Raw genomic sequence first — 21,759 nt, forward strand, 5'->3', positions numbered from 1 at the left:
AAGTACAGTCCATCTTAAAGCAAAGCAAAATAGCGTTTACCACACTAAAAATCATTAAGCCATATTGTTTTGTTTTTTAAATATTTTATTTATTTATTCATGAGAGATATGGGGGAGGGGGCAGAGACACAGGCAGAGGGAGAAGCAGGCTCCATGCAGGGAGCCTGATGTGGGACTCGATCCCAGGGCCTCAGGATCATGCCCTGGGCCGAAGGTGGCACTAAACTGCTGAGTCACCCAGGCTGCCCTAAGCCATATTGTTACAGAGCATTTGTAAAATCTAAACTGCCAGATCTATTTGTTGCTATTTTAAGCTTAGAAATGTAACAATTTTGGGATGCCTAGGCGGCTCAGGAGTTGAGTGTCTGCTTTTCGCTCAGGGTCAAGTCCCACATCAGGCTCCCTGCATGGAGCCTGCTTCTCCCTCTGCCTGCCTCTGCCCCTCTCTCTGTGTTTTTCATGAATAAATCTTTTTAAAAAAAATGTAACAATTTTATCCAGTTCTCAATTTTTTTTTTTAAGATTTTATTTATTTATTCATGAGAGACACAGAGAGAGGCAGAGATATAGGGAGAGGGAGAAGCAGGCTCCATGCAGGGAGCCCGACACGGGACTCGATCCCGGGTCTCCAGGATCACGCCCCGGGCTGAAGGTGGCACTAAACCACTGAGGCACCGGGCTGCCCCTAGTTCTTAAAATTTTTTGATGTTTTATGTTCTTCATATTATTATTATTTTACATTTATCTATTTTTATATTTAGAATGGCTGTCTTCAGTGTATAAACAGCAGTGGCTTGCTATGCTCCGGGCAGAACAAGACAGTGAGGTGGGGTAAGTATGTTAGGTCATTTCATTGTTCATAATAAACAAACAAAAATAAATAAACAAATAAACCCTGCTATGAATTTTAAAATGCACTTATTATATTGAAAAATCAAGAGGTGTTAAAGTAGGGAAAAGATCATTAATCAGCTTTTTTTCTTACATTTATGTAACATCAATATTAATCTTTCTGGTCAATTAGTGAAATGTTTGAATAGTCATTTACTTATTTGTAAAAACTGAGTAATTCATAAACTGTGTTTCACCTGGTGTTATATTAGGATTTTCTTTCAACATACTGAAATATTACTTGGAGTAATGGTTTCACAAAGCATGATTTTCATACTTTTTTATAGGTAAAGCTAATCTTATTTGTGGTAGTGTGATATTGTAATTTTTATTAATTATCTAAGAAGTATTTTAAAGATCTCTGAGTCTAAAATGAATTAACATAATCCAGTTATAGATGACTCCCCCCCCGCACACACACAATATTTTTGTGTTTTTCATTTGAAGGAAAAGCAGATATCTATTCTTTCAGTGTGCTTTGCAGTTCACAGAAGTACTTCCACATTTATTATTTGATCTTTATAGCAGCTTCTTGGCTATAGGCCATGTGAGGAGACAATCCATCTGTGAGTATATATGGAAGAGGCCTTAAGTTTGACTTTTTTTTTGCCCCGATTTAACGCATTTTTATGTACCAAAAAACTTGCTAAAATATATGACCTAGTTATGTTTTATCCACACAGTGACTGTCTGAGAGTGTTATACAAACTCATGGTAATGATTACGAGGTTATTTTCCAGGATTCTTGGTTTCTACTTTATTTATAATTTATATTCCATCTTTTTCCAAATATATTCACAGCATACTTATCCTACACAAACACAGTAAGATTGTTGAAATGGAAATAATAACAAATCAGACATCCCAGGTGGCTCAGCGGTTTAGTGCCGCCTTCAGCCCAGGACGCGATCCTGGAGACCCAGGATCGAGTCTCATGTCGGGCTTCCTGCTGGAGCCTGCTTCTCCCTCTGCCTGTGTCTCTGCCTCTCTCTCTCTCTCTCCTCCCTGTCTGTGTTTCTCATGAATAAATAAATAAAATCTTAAAAAAAAGAAGAAATAACAAAAACCAAAAAAAAGAGAAAGTTAATTATTTAATGGAATTCAGATTCAAAGCATTTTGTAATATATGAAATATTTTCAGTCATCCTCATTCTTTTGTATATTCAGTTTTTAGATGTTGGGTGTTCTTCTTTTTCAAGATTTTCCTCATCTGTATCTTTACTGAGTTGAACATAGAGTCTGACCCAAAAGACTGAGCTGGAATAAGTGGGTTTCCTCCCCTCAGAAGTTTATGTATGATTATAGCACCCCAATGAAGTGCTCTGTTTTATAGACACTGAGCATCTGCTTACTGCTGCAGGGCTACTAAAGTGAAGAAGACCATGTATTTTCCTGAGTGCTAGGTTATAATCTAATAAAATCTACCTCCACGGTTTTCTTTCATGTTCTTCCTTCCATATTGCCAACAGATAATCTTTCTGAAGCAGAAATATAATTGTGTCACTTCCCTGCTTAAATATGTCCAAGGATTTAACGATAGGGACTATTGTTATTTATATGTGATATATATTATATTAACATTTAAAAAAATTCCTTGTCTTTAAGAAATTTATATTGAACTATTTACAGATTAAAGGATATGCCTGGAGGATTGGCCTCAAAGTGATCAGCCAGAAGGGATATGGGGAGAAGTAGGCTTGGAGTAAACTAAAACAAAATTGTTGAGCTAGATGGTGAAAAAATTTAGCTCATTATACTATTTTATCTACTTTTAGGTTTGAAATTTTTCATAATAAAAAATGTCAATGTAACAGAACTAATGCCTGGGAACTCTCTATGATCTACAGGGAAAGTTAAAACTCTTATTAGCATAGCCTGGGGGGCTTGTCCAAGTCTATCCCAAATGTCTTTCACTTCGCCTCCTCTCGTGCTCATCTTAAACTCTTGATGTACGAAATTCTTCATATATTTGGGATTCTTTTATGCTCCAGATTCTTTTTACCTACTAGACCTTCTACCTGAAGTGCCCTTGTCCTGCACTGAATCACCCCTAACCTCTACTTCAACAAACTCCCACTTGGCACAAATAATACCTCCTCTGTGATGATCCCTCTCTAATCCCAGGCAGTAAATCTGTGCCCTCTTCCTGCCCTAACATCACAACTCTCTCCACATTTGTAATTGTTACTTATATCTCTACTAGAATGAACTCTTGGATGTCAAGGACATGTTTACATTTACTTATTTTTTGTATATTTGTTTCACTATTTTAATTTGATGATGATTGAAGTCCCTAGTATCTAGGCACTTAATAAATGTTGTATATGATGAATATATTGTATTATTTCTATCATTTGGGGTTCCAAACTAATAATCATGGCTTTTTGTTATCATAACTTGAAATAATAGTATTTTTCTTAGTTGATTAAGGCTTTTAAAGTAGGGAACCAAGAAAGATCAATTGATACAATTCTACAGCTGCTTCTATTAAATATTGACTTTGCATGATTATACTACATAAAAGATAGCTTGGATATGAAGTAATGTCCAGTGGTAGATGATACCAAGTCACATCTTAAATAGTAGATTTTAACTTATTTTACTTAGACTTTTCAGTGTTTTATTTTTTTGATGAGCACAATTTCTTGTAGATATTTTTTTCCCTTTGGTTTGGCTAAGCCCTAATAAAAGTAGTCCAAAAGTCAGAGCTAAGAAAAACATTAAAGTTATTATTTTTTTTAATTTAGCAAAGGCAATGGGCAAGATTTAATCAGTGCTTTTTGTATTTTTTTGTAACCACAAAAAGATATTTTTAAATCCATTAGCCAATTTTTCTCTTCTTTTAAACTTAATTCTTTTTAAACTATTAGTTGCCTATTTTCTATGAGATTTCACATCTTATGTATATTTCTAGGCCTCAAGAAATCAATAAAGAAGAACTAGAGGGAAATAGTATGCGGTGTGGTAGAAAGCTTGCCAAAGATGGTGAAGTAAGTATGGGTTATGACTCTTAATATTCTCATGCAAATTACTGTACTACTAGTGCAAAATACACTTTTGTGTAACAATCACAATGCCTGCCATACCTCAGAAGAGCTTTTTTGGTAGTTTCTGTAGCATGGTCTCCTGGGCAGGGAGTGGTGATTAGACCTTTTGTGTCTAAGAGATATAAGAGGCCTCTGCAATCCAGAAATTAAGATAAATAAGAAATTATATGGGAGCTATTACATAGTCTTAAAAGTCATTTTTTAAATTTTATGATTACCTTAAATCAAAGACATTCAAACCCTTTGATTGCTACTTGCATTTAGACTTCTTTTATTCATTACTACTATATATAAATGTATATAAGTGAAACAAAAGTATTATGAAACAATACTATTACTGTATCCAAAAATCCTGTTTTCTTTTTAATTTTTTATTTTTTATTTTTTTAAATTATTTTTTAAATTTTTTAATTTTTATTTATTTATGATAGAGAGAGAGAGGCAGAGACACAGGCAGAGGGAGAAGCAGGCTCCGTGCACCGGGAGCCCGATATGGGACTCGATCCCGGGTCTCCAGGATTGCGCCCTGGGCCAAAGGCAGGCGCCAAACCCTTGCGCCACCCAGGGATCCCCTCTTTAATTTTTTAAAAAAGCTTATTGTGACTCTTACTGATTTTAATGGGACATGAACTACAAGTTTTAAAATCCCACTCTATTTGTAATTTCCATCTTTTTTTAAAATTTATTATTTTATTCATGACAGACGCAGAGAGAGAGAGAGAGGCAGAGGCAGAGACAGAGACAGGCAGAGGAGGAGCAGGCTCCATGCAGGGAGCCCGATGTGGGACCCAATCCCAGGACTTCAGGATCATGCTTTGGGCTGAAGGCAGGCACCAAACCGCTGAGCCACCCAGGGATCCCTGTAATTTTCATCTTAAAAAATAATTCAGCCTGGGTTGTCTGGGTGGCTCAGTTGGTTAAGCATCCGACTCTTGATTTCAGCTCAGGTCATGATCTCAGGGTTGTGGGATCAGGCTTCGCAATGGACTCACGCACTGGGCATGGAGACTGCTATAGGTTCTTTCTCTCCCTCTCCCTCTGCCCATCCCTCTTCTATTTTTTTTTTTTTTTAAATTTTTATTTATTTATGATAGTCACAGAGAGAGAGAGAGAGGCAGAGACACAGGCAGAGGGAGAAGCAGGCTCCATGCACCGGGAGCCCGACGTGGGATTCGATCCCGGGTCACCAGGATCACGCCCTGGGCCAAAGGCAGGCGCTAAACCGCTGCGCCACCCAGGGAGTCCCCCCATCCCTCTTCTAAAAGATAATAATAAATCAGTCTAATTTAGATAAGCATTCAGTTATTTTTCTCCCAAATTTTCCCTCATTTTAACTTTTCTTGTTTTTAGACATTAATTAAGTTTGCATTCAATAATTGTGATAAATATTAGTAGCATATGAAAGCGGAATAGGTAGGTGTCTTCTTTATTCCTTAGTCTTCCTTGTTGCTACTTCCACAACTCCCTCCCTCACTGAACCACAGCTCCTTTGAAGCACATGCTTCTACTACACCACTCAATACTCTACACCACTGAATAGCATCATTCACTGGGCTCTCCATATTTATCACTGTTCTTGTTGTCAGTCTTGGTGATTTCAGTGTCTCTATTCCCTGACCTTTGTCCCCACAGTGATCTTAGCTCTACCCTACCTCCAGCACCCATTTTCTGGAAGAAGCATATCTTCACTTTTTGCTTTACTAAACAATACACCTCCTTCAAAATTGCCATTTCAAGCATACCATTTTCAGATTCCACTTCTATTATCTTTCTAGCACTCTCTTTCTAGAACCTGGACTCCCAACAATTTTTTAACTCCACTGGGATGTATAATACATTGTTCTTACTACCTTTTTTTCCCATTACCCTCTCATCACATCCCTACTTCTTTCTTTACTTACATTTTATGTTCCATCTTAAAATTGGTTCCTGGTTAATACTCCTAACTTCCCTTTTCACTCTGTCAGGCTCAGCTGGCTAAACCCCCATTCTTATTAAATCCTGATTTGCCATGTACTCCATTCCTGCTTTCAAATAAATGGATATGACTAAAGAAAAACTGTACCCCACCAGGTTTCACTTGAATGTTTGTAACTAAACTTCAGGTGCTGCATGGTGACCCTCCTATATTTACCTATTGAATTTATCCTGTCATTCTTTGAGTACCTGTCAGACCTTCTTTAAAAGGGGCAGTGCTGTCTCATTCTTACCTAATAACCTTATTTCTTTCATCAGAAAATAAAAGCAGTAAGCTCACTCCAAAGGAATCTCACCTAGTTCAAATGACTTCACACTGACGACTTCTAACTCCAGATTCATATATCTAGCTATTCACTTGACACCTTTCTTAGAATCCTAGTAGCATCTTGAATAAAATAGTCCCAAGCTGAACTCTTTGATTTTCATCCCCAGACTTTCTCCTTTCCAAGGAATTCTCTAACCCATAAAGGGCCTCTCTCTCATTCATCTATTGAATAGGCTGCGAACTTGAGATACTTCTATCTTAAATACCATACCTGGTGTTCATCAGAAATTCCTCCAGGCTCATTCATAACTGCTCTCCCTACTTTTGCTCTTGTTCTTCTACATTTTGTTTCCCATATAACAGCCAAAATCATTTTTTTTTAGATGCAAGTTAAATCATCTCAAATGTTTCTCCCTTGCCTAGAACTTTCCATCAGCCTCTTACTGCACTTAGAAGAAATGCGTGCTCTTCCTTACTAAGGACTCCTAGGCCCTACATTTCCTGACCCCTGACCAATCCTCTGAATGTATTCCTGTTTTGCTGTCCACCTATGTGATTACCCTAGCCACATACCTTCTTGCCGTTCCTCAATGAGGCCAAGCATGTTTTTATCTCCAGAGCTTTGTACCTCCTCTCCTCTCTGCCTACTTCACTCTGCAGATAGTTACTGGTCTGCCCTTTAGACTCAGGGCCCTGCTCACCTAGTGTCTCCTTAGAGAGACTTTACCTGACCACCTGTCTGAACCAGCAGATTCCCCAGCCGCAAGCTTCTCTGTCCTGCCATTCTATTCTGTTTTGTTGTCTTCCATTCCATTGCATCTATTCCTTCCACACAGACATACACATATTAAAATAGCACATTGTACCCGCGCAGAAACTTACTTCAATGCCTAGAGCAGTACTTGGCACATAATATGTGCTCAATAAATACCTGTGAGCTATTGAATTAATGTTGTAACTCATGGTGTCAACCAAACACTTGAAGCCCTAACTTTCCTTCACTATACCTTACCAGCTTGCTTAATAGTCCATTAATAGTGATAGATTAAACAAACTTGTGAACCGCATGATGGTATTTAAAGTAACCCAGTTGTGGGGTGCTTGGATGACCTTGAAGAGCTTGCAGCTCTTGATCTTAAGGTCATGATATTGAGCCCCAAGTTGGGGATAGAGATAACTAAATAAACTTTTAAAAATAAATTAATTAAAGTGACTATGTATCTGTTAGTTATTTAAGGAATTTAGAGTATTTTTAAAGCAAGGTAGATTTTAATGGGTTCTTAATACCTCCATATAGCCTCCTAGCCCTCTAAGCTATACCTCCTTAGAGTTGCAGTCAAAAGCCATATTACTTACGATAGAATAACAGTGTGGAAACATAACAAAACAGATCATGAAGAAGTGATATTATGAAAGTACCTTAAAGAATGGTGACCGTGAGGGCTGCTTTTCTGGCTTTGAAATACACTATACCGACATGGTAAATAAACCTTTATATATATTCACAGATATATTCTGTGTGATAAGCCTTAAAGGAAAAGTACCCATGAGGGATAAATATTTGAAAGGAGTTAAAGAAAGGGCATTTTGAAATTTTTACTTTTGATTTGCTAGTGTGATAAACTGAAGTAAATATTTCTCTTTTGTATTTCCTTAGTACTGCTGGCGGTGGACAGGTTTTAACTTCGGCTTTGACCTGCTTGTAACTTACACCAATCGATACATCATTTTCAAACGCAACACACTGAATCAGCCATGTAGTGGATCTGTCAGTTTACAACCTCGAAGGAGCATAGCATTTAGGTAGGATGAATTTCCCTGCCCCACTCCTCCTCACTCCAGTAAAAATAAAAGAAATGAAATAAAACCCAATAATTTACACCAACCATAGTAGAGTTTTGATAAGATACAATATATATGAAAATATATATGAATGTGCAAGGAAATAATAAGCTTTTATTGCTGTGACATGTTAGTAGTGATCAAAATAAAAAAGTCTGGATCTAGTATGTCAGAAAGAATAGGCTAGATAGAATATGAATGATACAGGATTGGTAATAGACTTGAAGTTGTTGCCTTGCTGCTGTTCTTGCAGATTATAGGTCCAGAATGTAAAAACAGCAAGGTATTTTTCCAGGAAAACATGTCTGGTATTGTCCTTCACTTTCTGTGGGATTTCAAATGTCCCAAATTTGCCGGATAGTTGAGCTGGCTCTTTCTGGAGAAGATGCTGATGAATTGGAAAATAGCTTAATGAATGGATTTTTTTAAAGTCATGTATTTACCTTCTACCATATGCGAAAATTAACTCAAAATGGATCAAAGACCTACACATAAGAGCTGAAACTATAAAACAATTCTTAGAAGAAAACATAGAGGGAAATCTTCTTGACATTGGATTTGGCAGTGCTTTCTTCAATATGACACCAAAGCAGAGATAACAAAAGAAAAAAATAAATTGGACTTCATCAAAGTTAAAGTCTTGTGTACCAAAGGACACTAGCACAAGAGTAAAAAGGCAACAACCCAGAGAATAGGAGAAAATACTTGCTAACAATGTATCTGATAAGGAGCTAATATCTAGAATTTTAGAGAACTCCTAAAACTCCATAACAAAAAGACAAACAACTTTATTCAAACATGAGCAGTGGACTTAAACATTTCTGCAAAGAAGATATGCAGATGGCTAATGAGCATCTTTTCAAACATGAAACATCACTCATCAGAGAAATGCAAATCAAAATCATAATGAGATAGCACCTCAAACCCATTAGAATGGCTATTATCAAAAACAACAAAAAGTGTTGATGAGGATGTGGAGAAATTGGATCTTTGTGCATTGCTGGTGGGAATATAAAATGGTGTGTCCTAGGTGGAAAATGAAATGGCATTTCCTCAAAAAATTAAACATAGAATTAGCATATGATCCAGCAATTTCTCATCTGGGTATTTACCCAAAAGAACTGAAAGCAAGGTCTGGAACAGTTATCAGTATATTCATTTTCACAGCAGCGTTATTCCCAGTGGCCAGAAGGTGGAAGCAGGCCACGTGTCCCTCAGCAGAGCTCTATGTAGATATTGTCCGTACCTACAATGGAATCTTATTCAGCCTTGAAAGGAAAGGAAATTGTCACATATGCAACATGAACCTTGATGACCTTATGTTAAGTGAAATAAGCCAGTCACAAACAAATAGGGTACGATTGCACTCATACAGAGTATGTAGACTGACAGTTTCACCGAGAAAGGAGAACGGCATCAGTGGCGAGGTGGGGTGGGGATCCGTGTGCGCTGGGTGCAGAGTCCAGGCGGGAGGAAGTTCTGGACGTGGAGGGCAGTGCTGACCGCAGGACCGTGAGGCTGTGTTTAAGGCTGAGAACTGTAAACCTAGAAATGGTATTTTAATTTTATGTATGTTCTACCACAACAAAAAGACATTTATGAATTATTTTAGATCCCAGGTACGTATAATAGCACAAGCGTATAAATCTGTAACAGGGTCAGTTTAGAATTTGAAAAGACTTTTTAAGACTTTTTATCAAATAAAAGAATATGGAAGAAAAAGTGAAAACGTTAAATATTAAAGTGAGGGAGAGCATGTTTAAGTTAATCTGTTGTTAAAAAACCATTTAGGGGCACCTGCTGGTTCAGTCAGTGGAGTACACAACTCTTGATTGTAGGGTAGTGGGTTCCAGCCCCACATTGGGTGTACAGGTTACTTGGAAATAATAATAAAAGATCATATGTTTGTTATTTCTGTTTTTCTTTTTAATCCTAGATTACGTTTGGCCTCTTTTGATAGTAGTGGAAAACTAATATGTAGTAGAACAACTGGCTATCAAATACTTACACTTGAAAAGGACCAGGTATGTTTGATTACCTTTCTGGTATTTGTCTTTTGAATCCTCTCTTGAAAATTCTTAAGTAGAATTAACATTTGATTTAAAGACTGGCTTAAAAGTTTTTTTGAAGGTAAGAATGGAAATATTCTGTTCACTTATGCATAGTTTGCCCTCATTTTATTAAAAGTGTAACTAAGACAAAAAGAGGAAAAAGAAAACTCAATTTGATTTGAGGGGCAGGGAAATGCTGATAATAGGGAAATAATTGTTTATCCTGAATAACTTCTTCAGAAAGCTATGAATCTTAATTGCTTTATCCAGTGTGTTCATAAGTGCATTTATTTATAGATTATTAGCAAACACCTTGAAGATAATCCAGTATGTCTCCATAGCTTCTGAACAGGTTTGTAAAGTAGCAAGCATCTGTAATATTCCCAAAACTCTAAAGCCATCTGTTTCCTCATGTATCACATGCATGTAGAAGTTTCAAGATGTCATGATGAGAAAGTAAACCATTTCAAAAAGTAATATGAGATCTGTTAAAATATTAAGTTTGGGGACACCTGGGTGGCCCAGTCAGTTAAGCGCTGTCAGCTCAGGTCATGATCCCAGGTCCTGGGATCGAGTCCCATGTTGTATCACATTGGGCAACCTGCTCAGTGAAGAGTCTGCTTCTCCCTCTCCCTTTGCTCCTCCCGCCTCTTGCTCACCTGTATGTGCACACATGCAAGCACACACACGCACTCTCTCAAATAAATCTTTAAAAATATATATATATTAAGGAAGTTTACTTCTGTTAAGACTAACCACCATTCCAAGGGACATACTGTTTTAATAAAGGGTTCAGAGCCTAGAGTTCACATAAATTATTAGCAGTTAGCAGTTTTTTTCAGACTGAAGAGCCTCTTACAGAACATCAGATTTTAGCATTGCGAGGAACCTTGGGGTGATAATTCTCACCTCACGTAGCTCTAACCTCACATACCCTGTATAAGAACACCTTTAACGACATTCTTATAGAGGATCCTCCACTTGTTGCAATTCTAGCAACAATGAGCTGACTCTCTCACATGGTAGATAGTATTTGAGAAGATAGATAATAGAAGTTCAAATCTGCCTTCAGTAGAACTCTGTTGGTCCTTCTGGAGCTGCATGAACAATGGCTATCTTTACTTTCTACCTGGAATGTCATAAACAACCAGAGATTTAAAGCACCAGGCCAAGATAACTGTATTTCAAGTGCTCCTTGAGTTTGTTCAGCAAACATTGGAGTTCCTGCAGAGTGCTAGGTTCTGTGCTAGGAGTAGAGTAAATAAAGAGGAACTTGTGTTCCTATTTATTTATTTATTTATTTATATTATCTATTTATCTATTTATATATAAATATATTTATATAAATATTTATATATTATATGTAAATATATCTATTTATATATATTATCTATTTATTTATATTTATTTATATATATATTTATATATATAAATATATATTATATATGAATATATCTATTTATATATATTATCTACTTATATATATATAAATATACAATATAATGTGTATTTGTGTATTGTATAAATGTAATGTTGAAGGAGAAGTTTCTAACTTTGACCGTGGGGTTGAGGGCAGGTGTGGTTTTTGGGGGAGGAAGAGAAGGGACAACAGCTCCTGGAAAATTTCCTTTCCTGGAAAAATTGAAAAGGGAATGGATACCTGAACGAAGCCTCAATTGATGAATACGATGGAAGCAAGAGAGCACAAGGGTCACTGGAGGAACTGAGGGAGGTTTGGAAGAGTTCAGTAGGACGAGAGCCAGGGCATGATGGGCTGAGGCTGGAGCATGGACTTTTTCCTGAAATCTGTAGAAAGCTTTGGAAGGGTTGTGGTTGGGAGTTGCATATGTGTGTTTTATATAGGCTATAGATGTTAAAGAAAAAAATGGAAAATATAAAAAAGCAGAAAGAAAAATCATACCTATCTCACTTAAAGTTAACACCAAAATTAGATCTTGCTGTTATTTTATGACCTATTTTTCCACATTGTTGTATATAGCTTTTCTTATCAATAAAATGTATATCCACAATGTCATTTTTATTATTACATAATATTAGTTATTTTGGATATACTATGATTTAAATAATTTCTCCTTTGGGGGTAAAGTTTTTTGTTTTTTCACTATTATAAAAACACGTACATATATCTTCACACATTTTTCTGGTTTTTTTAAAGATTAATTCCACGAGGGAAAATTCTTGTCAAATGGTGTACACATTTTCTATTGTTTAGATTGCGCTTTAAAATGACTGTCCAGGGCAGCCTCGGTGGCGTAGCGGTTTGGCGCCGCCTGCAGCCTGGGGTGTGATCCTGGAGACCTGGGATCGAGTCCCACGTCGGGCTCCCTGTGGGGCTTATATGCATGGGGCAAACCAATAATGCACGATGTACATAGGGGAGGGAAAAAAAGAAATTTTGGACATACTGGCATAGCACAGTAGAGTTGTTGCAGTATATGAATAGAGGAGGGTTTGTTATCAGGGAATAGTTTAAGAAGAATTTCAGCTTTGGGTGCTGATGGTGGAGCTGGTGCTTCTTCCTTGAGTCTTAGGGAGGGTGATTAGTCTCCATTTTTGGTTTACAAGACCAAGGTAATAAATATACTACAAAGACTCTTCATTTTAGGAGATTGTTTTCGATGATACTGATAGTTGGTAGTAGGACTAAGAGGATGGTAAAGTATAGAATGGAGGCGATTTGGCCAATAATGATAAAGGGGTGCTCTACTGGTTGTCCCCCCGATTCATGTTAATGTGAGTAGATCGGCTGTTAGTAATCAGAATAAACATTGAGGGGTCGGAATATTATTCCACGTTGTTTGGACGTGTAAAGTAAGGGGATAATTGCTAGAATTAGGATGGAGAATACTAAGGCGAGAACCCCTCCTAGCTTATTGGGGATGGATCGTGGGATGGCGTAGACGAATAGGAAGTATCATTCAGGCTTAATGTGCGGGGGAGTGTTGAGGGGTTTTGCAGGAATATAATTGTCTGGGTCTCCTAGTAGGTCTGGCGAAAATAAAACTAGTGATATCAGTACCAAAAATAGAAGTAGGGCTCCTAAAATGTCTTTGATTGTATAATAGGGATGGAATGGGATTTTGTCTGAGTCAGATGTGATTCCTGAGGGGTTGTTGGATCCAGCTTCGTGTAGAAATAGGTGGACTATTGCTAGGGCTGCGATGATGAATGGGAGGATAAAATGGAATGCAAAAAATCATGTTAAGGTTGCCTTATCAACTGAGAAGCCGCCTCAGATCTATTCTACTAGGTTAGTTCCAATATAAGGGATAGCTGAGAGAAGATTTGTGATGACTGTGGCTCCTCAAAATGATATTTGTCCTCATGGTAGGACATAACCTATGAATGCTGTGGCTATGGTTGCGAATAAGAGAATAATTCCGATGTTTCATGTTTCTATGAATACATAAGGATCCATAGTATAAGCCTCATCCTACATGTATGAATAGGCAGATAAAGAATATAGAGGCTCCCTTTGCATGTATATAATGGATGATTCAGCTGTAATTAACATCTCGACAGATATGAGTGACTCATGAAAAGGCTGTTGATGTGTCTGATGTGTAGTGTATAGCTAGAAATAAACCTGTTATAATCTGTAGAATCAAGCACTCCTAGCAGAGATCCAAAGTTTCATCAAGCAGAGATGTTTGATGGTGCGGGGAGATCAGTAAATGAGCTGTTAACAATTTTAGCTAGTGGGTGAGTTTTTCGAATGTTGGTCATTAATGTTCTTATAGTTGAAATACGACGATGATTTTTCATGTCATTAGTTATGGTTAAATTCCATGTAGGAATAATGATAACATACATTGTATTTATTTTAAGCATTGTCTTTGTAATGAGTTTTGTAGGTTTTGCTACAAAGCCGTCTCCTATTTATGGTGGGCTTGTATTGATTATTAGTGGTGGGATTGGTTGTGCAATTGTGTTGAATTTTGGGGGGTCTTTTTTAGGGTTGATGGTCTTTTTGATTTATTTGGGAGGTATGCTTGTAGTTTTTGGTTATACGACTGCTATGGCCACTGAACAGTATCCTGAAGTTTGAGTCTCTAATAAGGCTATATTAGCAGCTTTTATTACTGGCTTATTATCTGAATTGTTAACTGCCTGCTATATTTTAAAGGATGATGAGGTTGAGGTAGTATTAAAATTTAAGGGAATGGGAGACTGGGTTATTTATGATACTGGGGATTCAGGGTTCTTTAGTGAGGAAGCTATGGGAATTGCGGCATTATATAGTTATGGTACTTGATTAGTGATTGTCACTGGTTGGTCGTTGTTGACTGGTGTGTTGGTAATTATGGAGGTTACCCGTGCTGATTAAGGATTAGTAGGCTAAGGGTTATGGTAATTATAAAGGAGAGAAAGTTTTTGGTTAGAAACTAAGGTGGAGGATTTTATTTGAAAATGTGAGATTGATTTGGGTAAAATATTTTCTAGTCAAATAGAGTGAGTCTAGGAGTATTGATGCTGATTTTTGACTTATAGACAGGCTTATCTTAGGTGTGAGGCGGTGTATAATGGTTGGATTATAGCCAAGATTTGAAAATTTGAAGGTGTAGGACGGGTAATTAAATTTAAGCCCTTGTATTGTGAGGTTTAGTTCTAGTGCCAGGATGAAACCTAAAATGGTCACTGCAAGGGCAAATATTTTTAGATAATGAGGCATCTGTGGGATGGTGGTAGGTGTAATGGTGTGGGAGAGGATATATCCTGCGAATACACTTCCAAGGAGGAGACGTTTAATAGAGTTAATTAGGAGTGGATTATTCTCGTTGATGAGAATTAAAGGGTTAAAACGGGGTTGGCCTAGTAATGCAAAGGATAAAATTCGAGTACTGTAGGCAGCAGTTAGGGATGTGGCAATGAGAGTAATTAAGAGGGCTCAGGTGTTGGTATTCGATGTGTTGGCGGTCTCGATGATTAGGTCTTTGGAGTAAAATCCTGTGAGGAAGGACATGCCTGTTAGTGTGAGGCTACCAATAATAAGGGAGGTTGTGGTAAAAGGGAGAACTTTAAACAGTCCACCTATTTTTCGAATGTCTTGTTCGTCATTTAGACTGTGAATAATTGACCCTGAACATATGAATAGTATGGCTTTGAAGAATGCGTGGGTGCAGATATGTAGAAATGCTAAATGGGGCTGGTTGATGCCAATTGTTACAATTATTAGTCCTAGTTGATTTGAAGTGGAGAAGGCTACGATTTTTTTAATGTCATTTTGTGTGAGGGCACAGATTGCGGTGAATAGTGTTGTAATAGCTCCTAAGCATAAGGTGAGTGTTTGAATAGTTTGGCTTTGTTCTATCAGGGGATGAAAGCAGATGAGTAGAAACACTCCTGCTACAACTATTGTGCTGGAGTGGAGTAGGGCCGATACGGGGGTTGGACCTTCTGTGGCTGAGGGGAGTCATGGGTGTAAGCCAAACTGGGCGGATTTACCAGTGGCTGCTAGTAGTAGGCCAAGTAATGGTAGGTTGAGGTTGTTGTTAGTTGTTATGAAGATCTGTTGGAGGTCTCATGTATTTAGGTTTAACAGGAATCATGCTATTGCTATGATAAATCCTACATCTCCAGTGCGGTTGTAGAGGATTGCCTGTAGGGCGGCTGTGTTTGCATCTGTTCGGCCATACCATCACCCAATAAGTAGGAAAGATATGATACCTACCCCTTCTCAGCCGATGAATAGCTGGAATATGTTATTTGCGGTGACTAGAATTATTATAGTGATAAGGAATATGAGGAGATATTTAAAAAATCGGTAAATGTAAAGGTCTGAGTGCATGTATCATATAGAGAATTCTATGATGGATCATGTGACGAAGAGAGCTACAGGTACGAAAATTATTGAGAAATAATCTAGTTTAAAGCTCAAGGATAGTTTTATGGTTTGGATTGTTACTCAGTGTCAGTTTGAGATAATTATTTCTTGTCCTGAGTGAATAAATATTATTGTAAGGATCATGCTGATTATAAATGTGTAAGAGGTAGTTGTTTTTACATAGTATGGGTATAGTTTATTCTTGTAAAGTTTAGTAGAAGTTAGAATAACTGGCAGAGTAAGTATGATCAAGGCTGTAATTATGCAGGAAGCGAATATATTTATTACTTTTATTTGGAGTTGCACCAATTTTTTTGTTCCTAAGACCAACGGATTACTTCTATCCTATAAAAGTTGAAAAAGCCATGCTTTTATGCCTGGGGGCATGAGTTAGCAGTTCTTGCAATACTGTTTCGGTAGGCAAAAAGGTTTGAGCTTTTATTGTTAGATTCACAATCTAACGTTTTTATTAAACTATGCCTACAGTAGATGGGTCCTAGGATGACTTTAGGGTTAAGAGATAAGAGAAGCAATGGTAATAGGTGCAGGGTTATTAAGGTGTTTTCTTGTGTGAAAGATGGTTTGATGTTTTTAATGTGGTGGGTGTGCTTACCAGCGTTGTGTGGTAATTAGTATGCAGAGGGAGTATAGGGCGGTGACAATAATATTTGTTCCTGTTAGGATGATAGTGATGTTAGATCATGAAAATGAGGCTATTACTACGAATAGTTCTCCGATTAAATTAATTGTAGGAGGGAGGGCTAGGTTTGTAAGGCTTGCTAGTAGTCATCATGCTGCTATTAGGGGAAGGAGAGTTTGAATTCCTCGTGCGAGAATTATAGTACGGCTATGAATTCGTTCATAGTTTGAGTTGGCTAAGCAGAATAGTATGGACAATGTTAGGCCATGGGCAATTATTAGGGCTGTTGCTCCTATATAACTTCACGGTGTTTGGATGAGGACTGCTACGATGACAAGTGCTATATGGCTGACTGAGGAGTATGCAATTAGGGATTTTAGGTCTGTTTAGCGAAGACAAATAGAGCTCGTTATAATTATGCCTCATAAGGATAGTAGCATAAAGGGATATGCTATAAAGCTGGTTAGGGGATTTAATAGGGCTGTGACTCGTATTATGCCATATCCACCTAATTTTAGAAGTACAGCTGCAAGTACCATGGAGCCGGTGATGGGGGCTTCTACGTGTGCTTTTGGCAGTCATAAGTGGAGTCCATATAAGGGTATTTTTACTATAAAAGCTATCATGCATGCTAATCACAGAAAAATATTAGATCAGGAGTTTGGTAGGGGTTGAATTCAGTATTGGATTATAAGGAAATTAAGGGAGCCTATGGTGTTTTGAATATAAAGAAGTGCTACTAGGAGGGGCAAGGATCCTATTAAAGTGTAAAATAGAAAGTATAGTCCTGCGTTTAATCGTTCGGTTTGATTTCCTCATCGGGTGATAATAATAAGGGTTGGAATTAGCGTAGCTTCGAATAGGATATAGAAGAGGATTAGTTCTGTGGCGGTGAAGGTTATGATTAGAAATAGTTGAAGTAGGGATCCCTGGGTGGCGCAGCGGTTTGGCGCCTGCCTTTGGCCCAGGGCGCGATCCTGGAGACCCGGAATGGAATCCCACGTCGGGCTCCCAGTGCATGGAGCCTGCTTCTCCCTCTGCCTGTGTCTCTGCCTGTCTCTCTCTCTCTGTGTGACTATCATAAATAAATTAAAAAAAAAAAAAAAAAAAAGAAATAGTTGAAGTAGAATCAATATTGAGATACATAGCTTTTTTCAGTTAGCAGCTCTTTTGATAAGTGGAATTGACTTGCTATTAGTATAAGAGGTAGGAGTCCTGTTGTGAGTGCTAGTAAGGGTGCTGATAGGGAGTCGGAGAAAAATAGTAATGAGGAATTCAGGGTATTGTCATTGGGTTGAGTTAGATAGGACAGACTAATTAAACTGATTAATAGGCTGTATGTTGTGTTGATCCAGATTATATTAGGTTTTGATATTCATGCCAGCGGGATAAGTATAGTAGTGGGAATAATAATTTTTAGCATTTAGAAGGTTCAGATTTTGTACATCATCAGTCCCATAGGTGTTAGATACTATAACTAGTAAAGACAATCCTAACGCTGCTTTGCGTGCAGCGAATACTAGTAATACAATTGGTATCACGCAGGCTAATGTGAGATGATTGTTTAAGATAGTTACAGATATTATTACGAATAGTGACAGTATCGTGCCCTCTAAGCATAATAGGGATGATATTAGGTGGGATCGGTAGATAAGTATGCCCATTAGAGAGAGGATAAATGCCAGGAAGATGTTAATGTATACTGTGGACATATGATAATTGAGTTAAATCATAATTTAATGAGTCGAAATCATTTGTTTTAGTTTAAACTAATTATCATATTCAGTTCTTTCCAGTCCTTTTTCAGTTCATTCATAAGCTAGGCTTGCGGCTAATAAAGAGATTAGTAGGAGTGCTATAATGAGTATTGTTGTTAGTTTGTTAGTTTGTGATGCTCAGGGAGGTGGAAGGAGTAGTGCAATTTCTAGATCAAAAAGTAAGAATGTGATGGCGACTAGGAAAAACTTTATGGAAAAGGGTAAGTGTGCTTACCATGCAGGGAGCCTGCTTCTTCCTCTGCCTGTGTCTCTGCCTCTCTCTGTGTGTCTATGAATAAATAAATAAAATCTAAAAAAAATAAAATGACTGTCCAATAAATAAATAAATAGACTGTCCAATTAATGTTTCCTCCAGCATTATACAAGAGTTTACCCAAAATAGTGGTGTTTTCACTCTAATCTTTCCCCCAATACAAAATGTAGAAACAGATTATATAAAAATTAAAACAGGGGATCCCTGGGTGGCTCAGCGGTTTGGCACCTGCCTTCAGCCCAGGGCGTGATCCTGGAGACCCGGGATAGAGTCCCACAAAAGGCTCCCTGCATGGAGTCTGCTTCTCTCTCTGCCTGTATCTCTGCCTCTCTCTCTCTCTCTCTGTGTCGCTCATGAATAAATAAATTAAATCTTTAAAAAAAAATTAAAACAATTTTCATTTTTTTAGTTACTGGTGTAGTTACAGGTATTTTGTACACACATTAGATATACTAGATTTTGTTAGTTGATAGTTTATATTGTTAATGTTGAAGTCCTTGTTAGGGTGTGGTCTGTTTTCTTGTTAATTTTTAACAGCTTTTGTATATTAAGAATAACAATATTTGTGGTATGCTGTAGCTTTCTCCATTCTTGTTACTTGTCTCTGAACCTTCATGAAACAATTTGTCAGTCTATTCCTCTAATGATTTATTTTCATGTGATGTTTAGGACTTCTAGACTTCTATGTCTGTATTTTTTTTCTACTTCTATTTCCTTTTTTATATTGGAGTATATTCTGATGACATAGATGGAATGTATCAGATGTATCAGTGTATTTGTAATGCCACTTTACCACATACTAAATCCTTTTATACTTGCTTTCATTTCTGAACTTTGTTAGGCTTTATTGACTTCTTTTTGCAGAAACAATACACTTTTAACTCAACTAACTTTAAAATGAATTTTAATACCTAGTAATGCAAACCCACCTTTATTCTTTTCAGAAACCTCTGGGATCTTTGTGCATGATTATTATTATTAATAGCATATAGAATCAAGTTTCCTCTCAAAAAATCTTATGAGGATTTGATTTATATTTGTTAAATACATGATTTGTGGGAAACTGATGTCTTCCTTTCTGGCGTATGGTATTTTCTGCTTTACATAGGTCTCCTTTTATGTCTCTCTCTAAAATTTATAGTTTTTCCTTATATTTTCATTTTCCCCATAGTTTCCCCCCATATATTTCCTAGAAGCAAAAGTCTAAGTATATTTTATTGCTAATATGAAATGAATTTTCTTCCTAATAGTTTCTAATGACATACAGGTTTGATGAAAGCTAGTGATTTTTGTTTTTATAGTTATCTTATAAAACTATGCTGACTAGATTTGCATTAGATGAAGGATCTCAGGCAGCCCGGGTGGCTCAGCGGTTTAGTGCCACCTTTGGCTCAGGGCATGATCCTGGGGTTCCAGGATCGAGTCCTACATCAGGCTCCCCGCAAGGAGCCTGCTTCTCCCCCCTCTGCCTGTGTCTCTGCCTCTCTCTCTGTCTCTCTCTGTGTCTTTCGTGAAAAAATAAAAATAAAAAATTCATGAAAGACACAGAGAGAGAAAGAGAGAAAGAGGCAGAGACACAGGCAGAGGAGGGAGAAGCAGGCTCCTTGTGGGGAGCCTGATGTAGGACTCGATTCCGGGACTCCAGGATCACGCCTTGGGCTGAAGGCAGGTGCTAAACCACTGAGCCACCCAGGGATCCCCAAAAATAAAATCTTTAAAAAAAAGATGAAGAGTCTTAGCATTGTATAAGAAGGATTAGAGACATGGTAATAATTAGAGTTAGAAGTTATTGTTATAATCCAGATAAATAATGAAAACCTTAACTTAAGGAAGGTAGCAGTGGAGATGAAGAAGTGTTGATGGGTTCTAGAAATAAGTGCAGTTGATAGAATTTGATGCCTAATTATGTGAAGGAAGAGAGTAAAGATAGTTCCTAATATTCTGACTTGGGCAACTTGATTTATGGTAATTTTTCCTTTGATTTGAATTACAGGGAAGGAGAATGAACGTGACAAAATGAGGATGAAAAGATAATGAATTCAGCTTAGGCCATATTTAATTTCAGGGCACTGAGGGGAAAGTGTGATGGGCAGTGGGTAAATGGGTCTGGGGTTTACAAGAATGCCTAGACTAGGAAGAACTGGATGAGGTGGCCTCCAGGAACTGTGTGGAGAATCTGACAGGACAGAAACCTAGGGGACACTGGTATTTGAGGGGTGAGCAAAAAAAGTAACCTGGTGAGACATTCAAGAGCCGGGGTGGGCAGTCCAAGCCAAATTGCAAGAGTGAAAGTGTAGATGGCCCCAAAAGAAGAGGTAGTAGCAAGTAGCTGATGGTTTGAATTGGGGCTGCTTTATATCTAGGTGACGATTTCCAGTAGAGAGATTTATAAATCCTTGGAATTTAGACCTAGATGGAACATGTGGGGAAGTGATAGAGCTATAGTACAGAATAAGTGATGAGCCTCAGAGAAGCAGGGATTTGTAAATGAAGATGGAGAAGTAACAGTCTGGAAGTAGAAATGGAGACCTAGAAAGATGCTGCCGCTCTGTCTGATGCTGTGATGTGTGGGCTTCTCAGCTTCCACTCTGTAGGGGAAGAAAGGAAATGAACGTTATGTTGCTTCAGTGCAAACAGTTGTAAATTGAGCCCTCGGGTGGAGTTAGAGGTTTAGTAAAGCTAAGATTAGATCTCTCTAGTTTGGGGATGGGGATTGAGAATTAATAGAACCTAATATTCAGAAATCAGTGTGTCCGTTCAGCTCTCAGATGATGTCCACATGGCTCCCCTCTTTTCTCAAAGTTGGCACTTAGACCTACCCCCACCCCCCAGCCCTACCTATATTGAAATACTAGAATCTTCCTTGGACTCTTTGTTTTGTTGTGGCACTGAATCTTGGTTTTTAATCATCAAATGTACATATCGTCAATGTATATGTGCTCAACAAATTCAGTTAGTGTGTCTTCACCTGGGTTGGAGCTACAAACTTTGTCTAGACCAGAGTGATTCAAGCTTCTAGAGACCAACTATGACATCATTTCTCTCTGCTAATCCTGTTAGTACCATCAGCCTAGGTGATCCCCTCACTTGATCCATCATCTGACCCATCTTGTTCACTAACACTTTTTAAAAAACACCACTTCCCCCATTTGGAGGTATCTAGAGAT

General features: G+C 37.7%; 1 protein-coding gene across 5 annotated transcripts in view; it reads left to right on the forward strand.

The window, feature by feature from the left end:
* GMCL1 (germ cell-less 1, spermatogenesis associated) overlaps positions 1-21,759 on the forward strand; it is a 55,396-nt gene that overhangs the window by 30,348 nt on the left and 3,289 nt on the right. For 3 of the 5 annotated variants that reach the window (XR_011999337.1, XM_072746167.1, XM_072746168.1), the window contains 4 exons: positions 762-831; positions 3,806-3,881; positions 7,841-7,986; positions 9,962-10,049. Coding sequence is in view for 3 of the 5 variants with exons in the window: in XM_072746167.1 (XP_072602268.1) it covers positions 762-831; positions 3,806-3,881; positions 7,841-7,986; positions 9,962-10,049 (380 nt within the window). In the remaining 2 variants the exon portion in view is untranslated. The remainder of the gene's footprint in view (positions 1-761; positions 832-3,805; positions 3,882-7,840; positions 7,987-9,961; positions 10,050-21,759) is intronic. The other 2 variants (XR_011999338.1, XM_072746169.1) reach the window with 1 other exon arrangement.

The sequence above is a fragment of the Vulpes vulpes genome, unplaced genomic scaffold (genome assembly GCF_048418805.1).
Source record: "Vulpes vulpes isolate BD-2025 unplaced genomic scaffold, VulVul3 u000000657, whole genome shotgun sequence".
Classification (NCBI taxonomy): Eukaryota; Metazoa; Chordata; class Mammalia; order Carnivora; family Canidae; genus Vulpes; species Vulpes vulpes.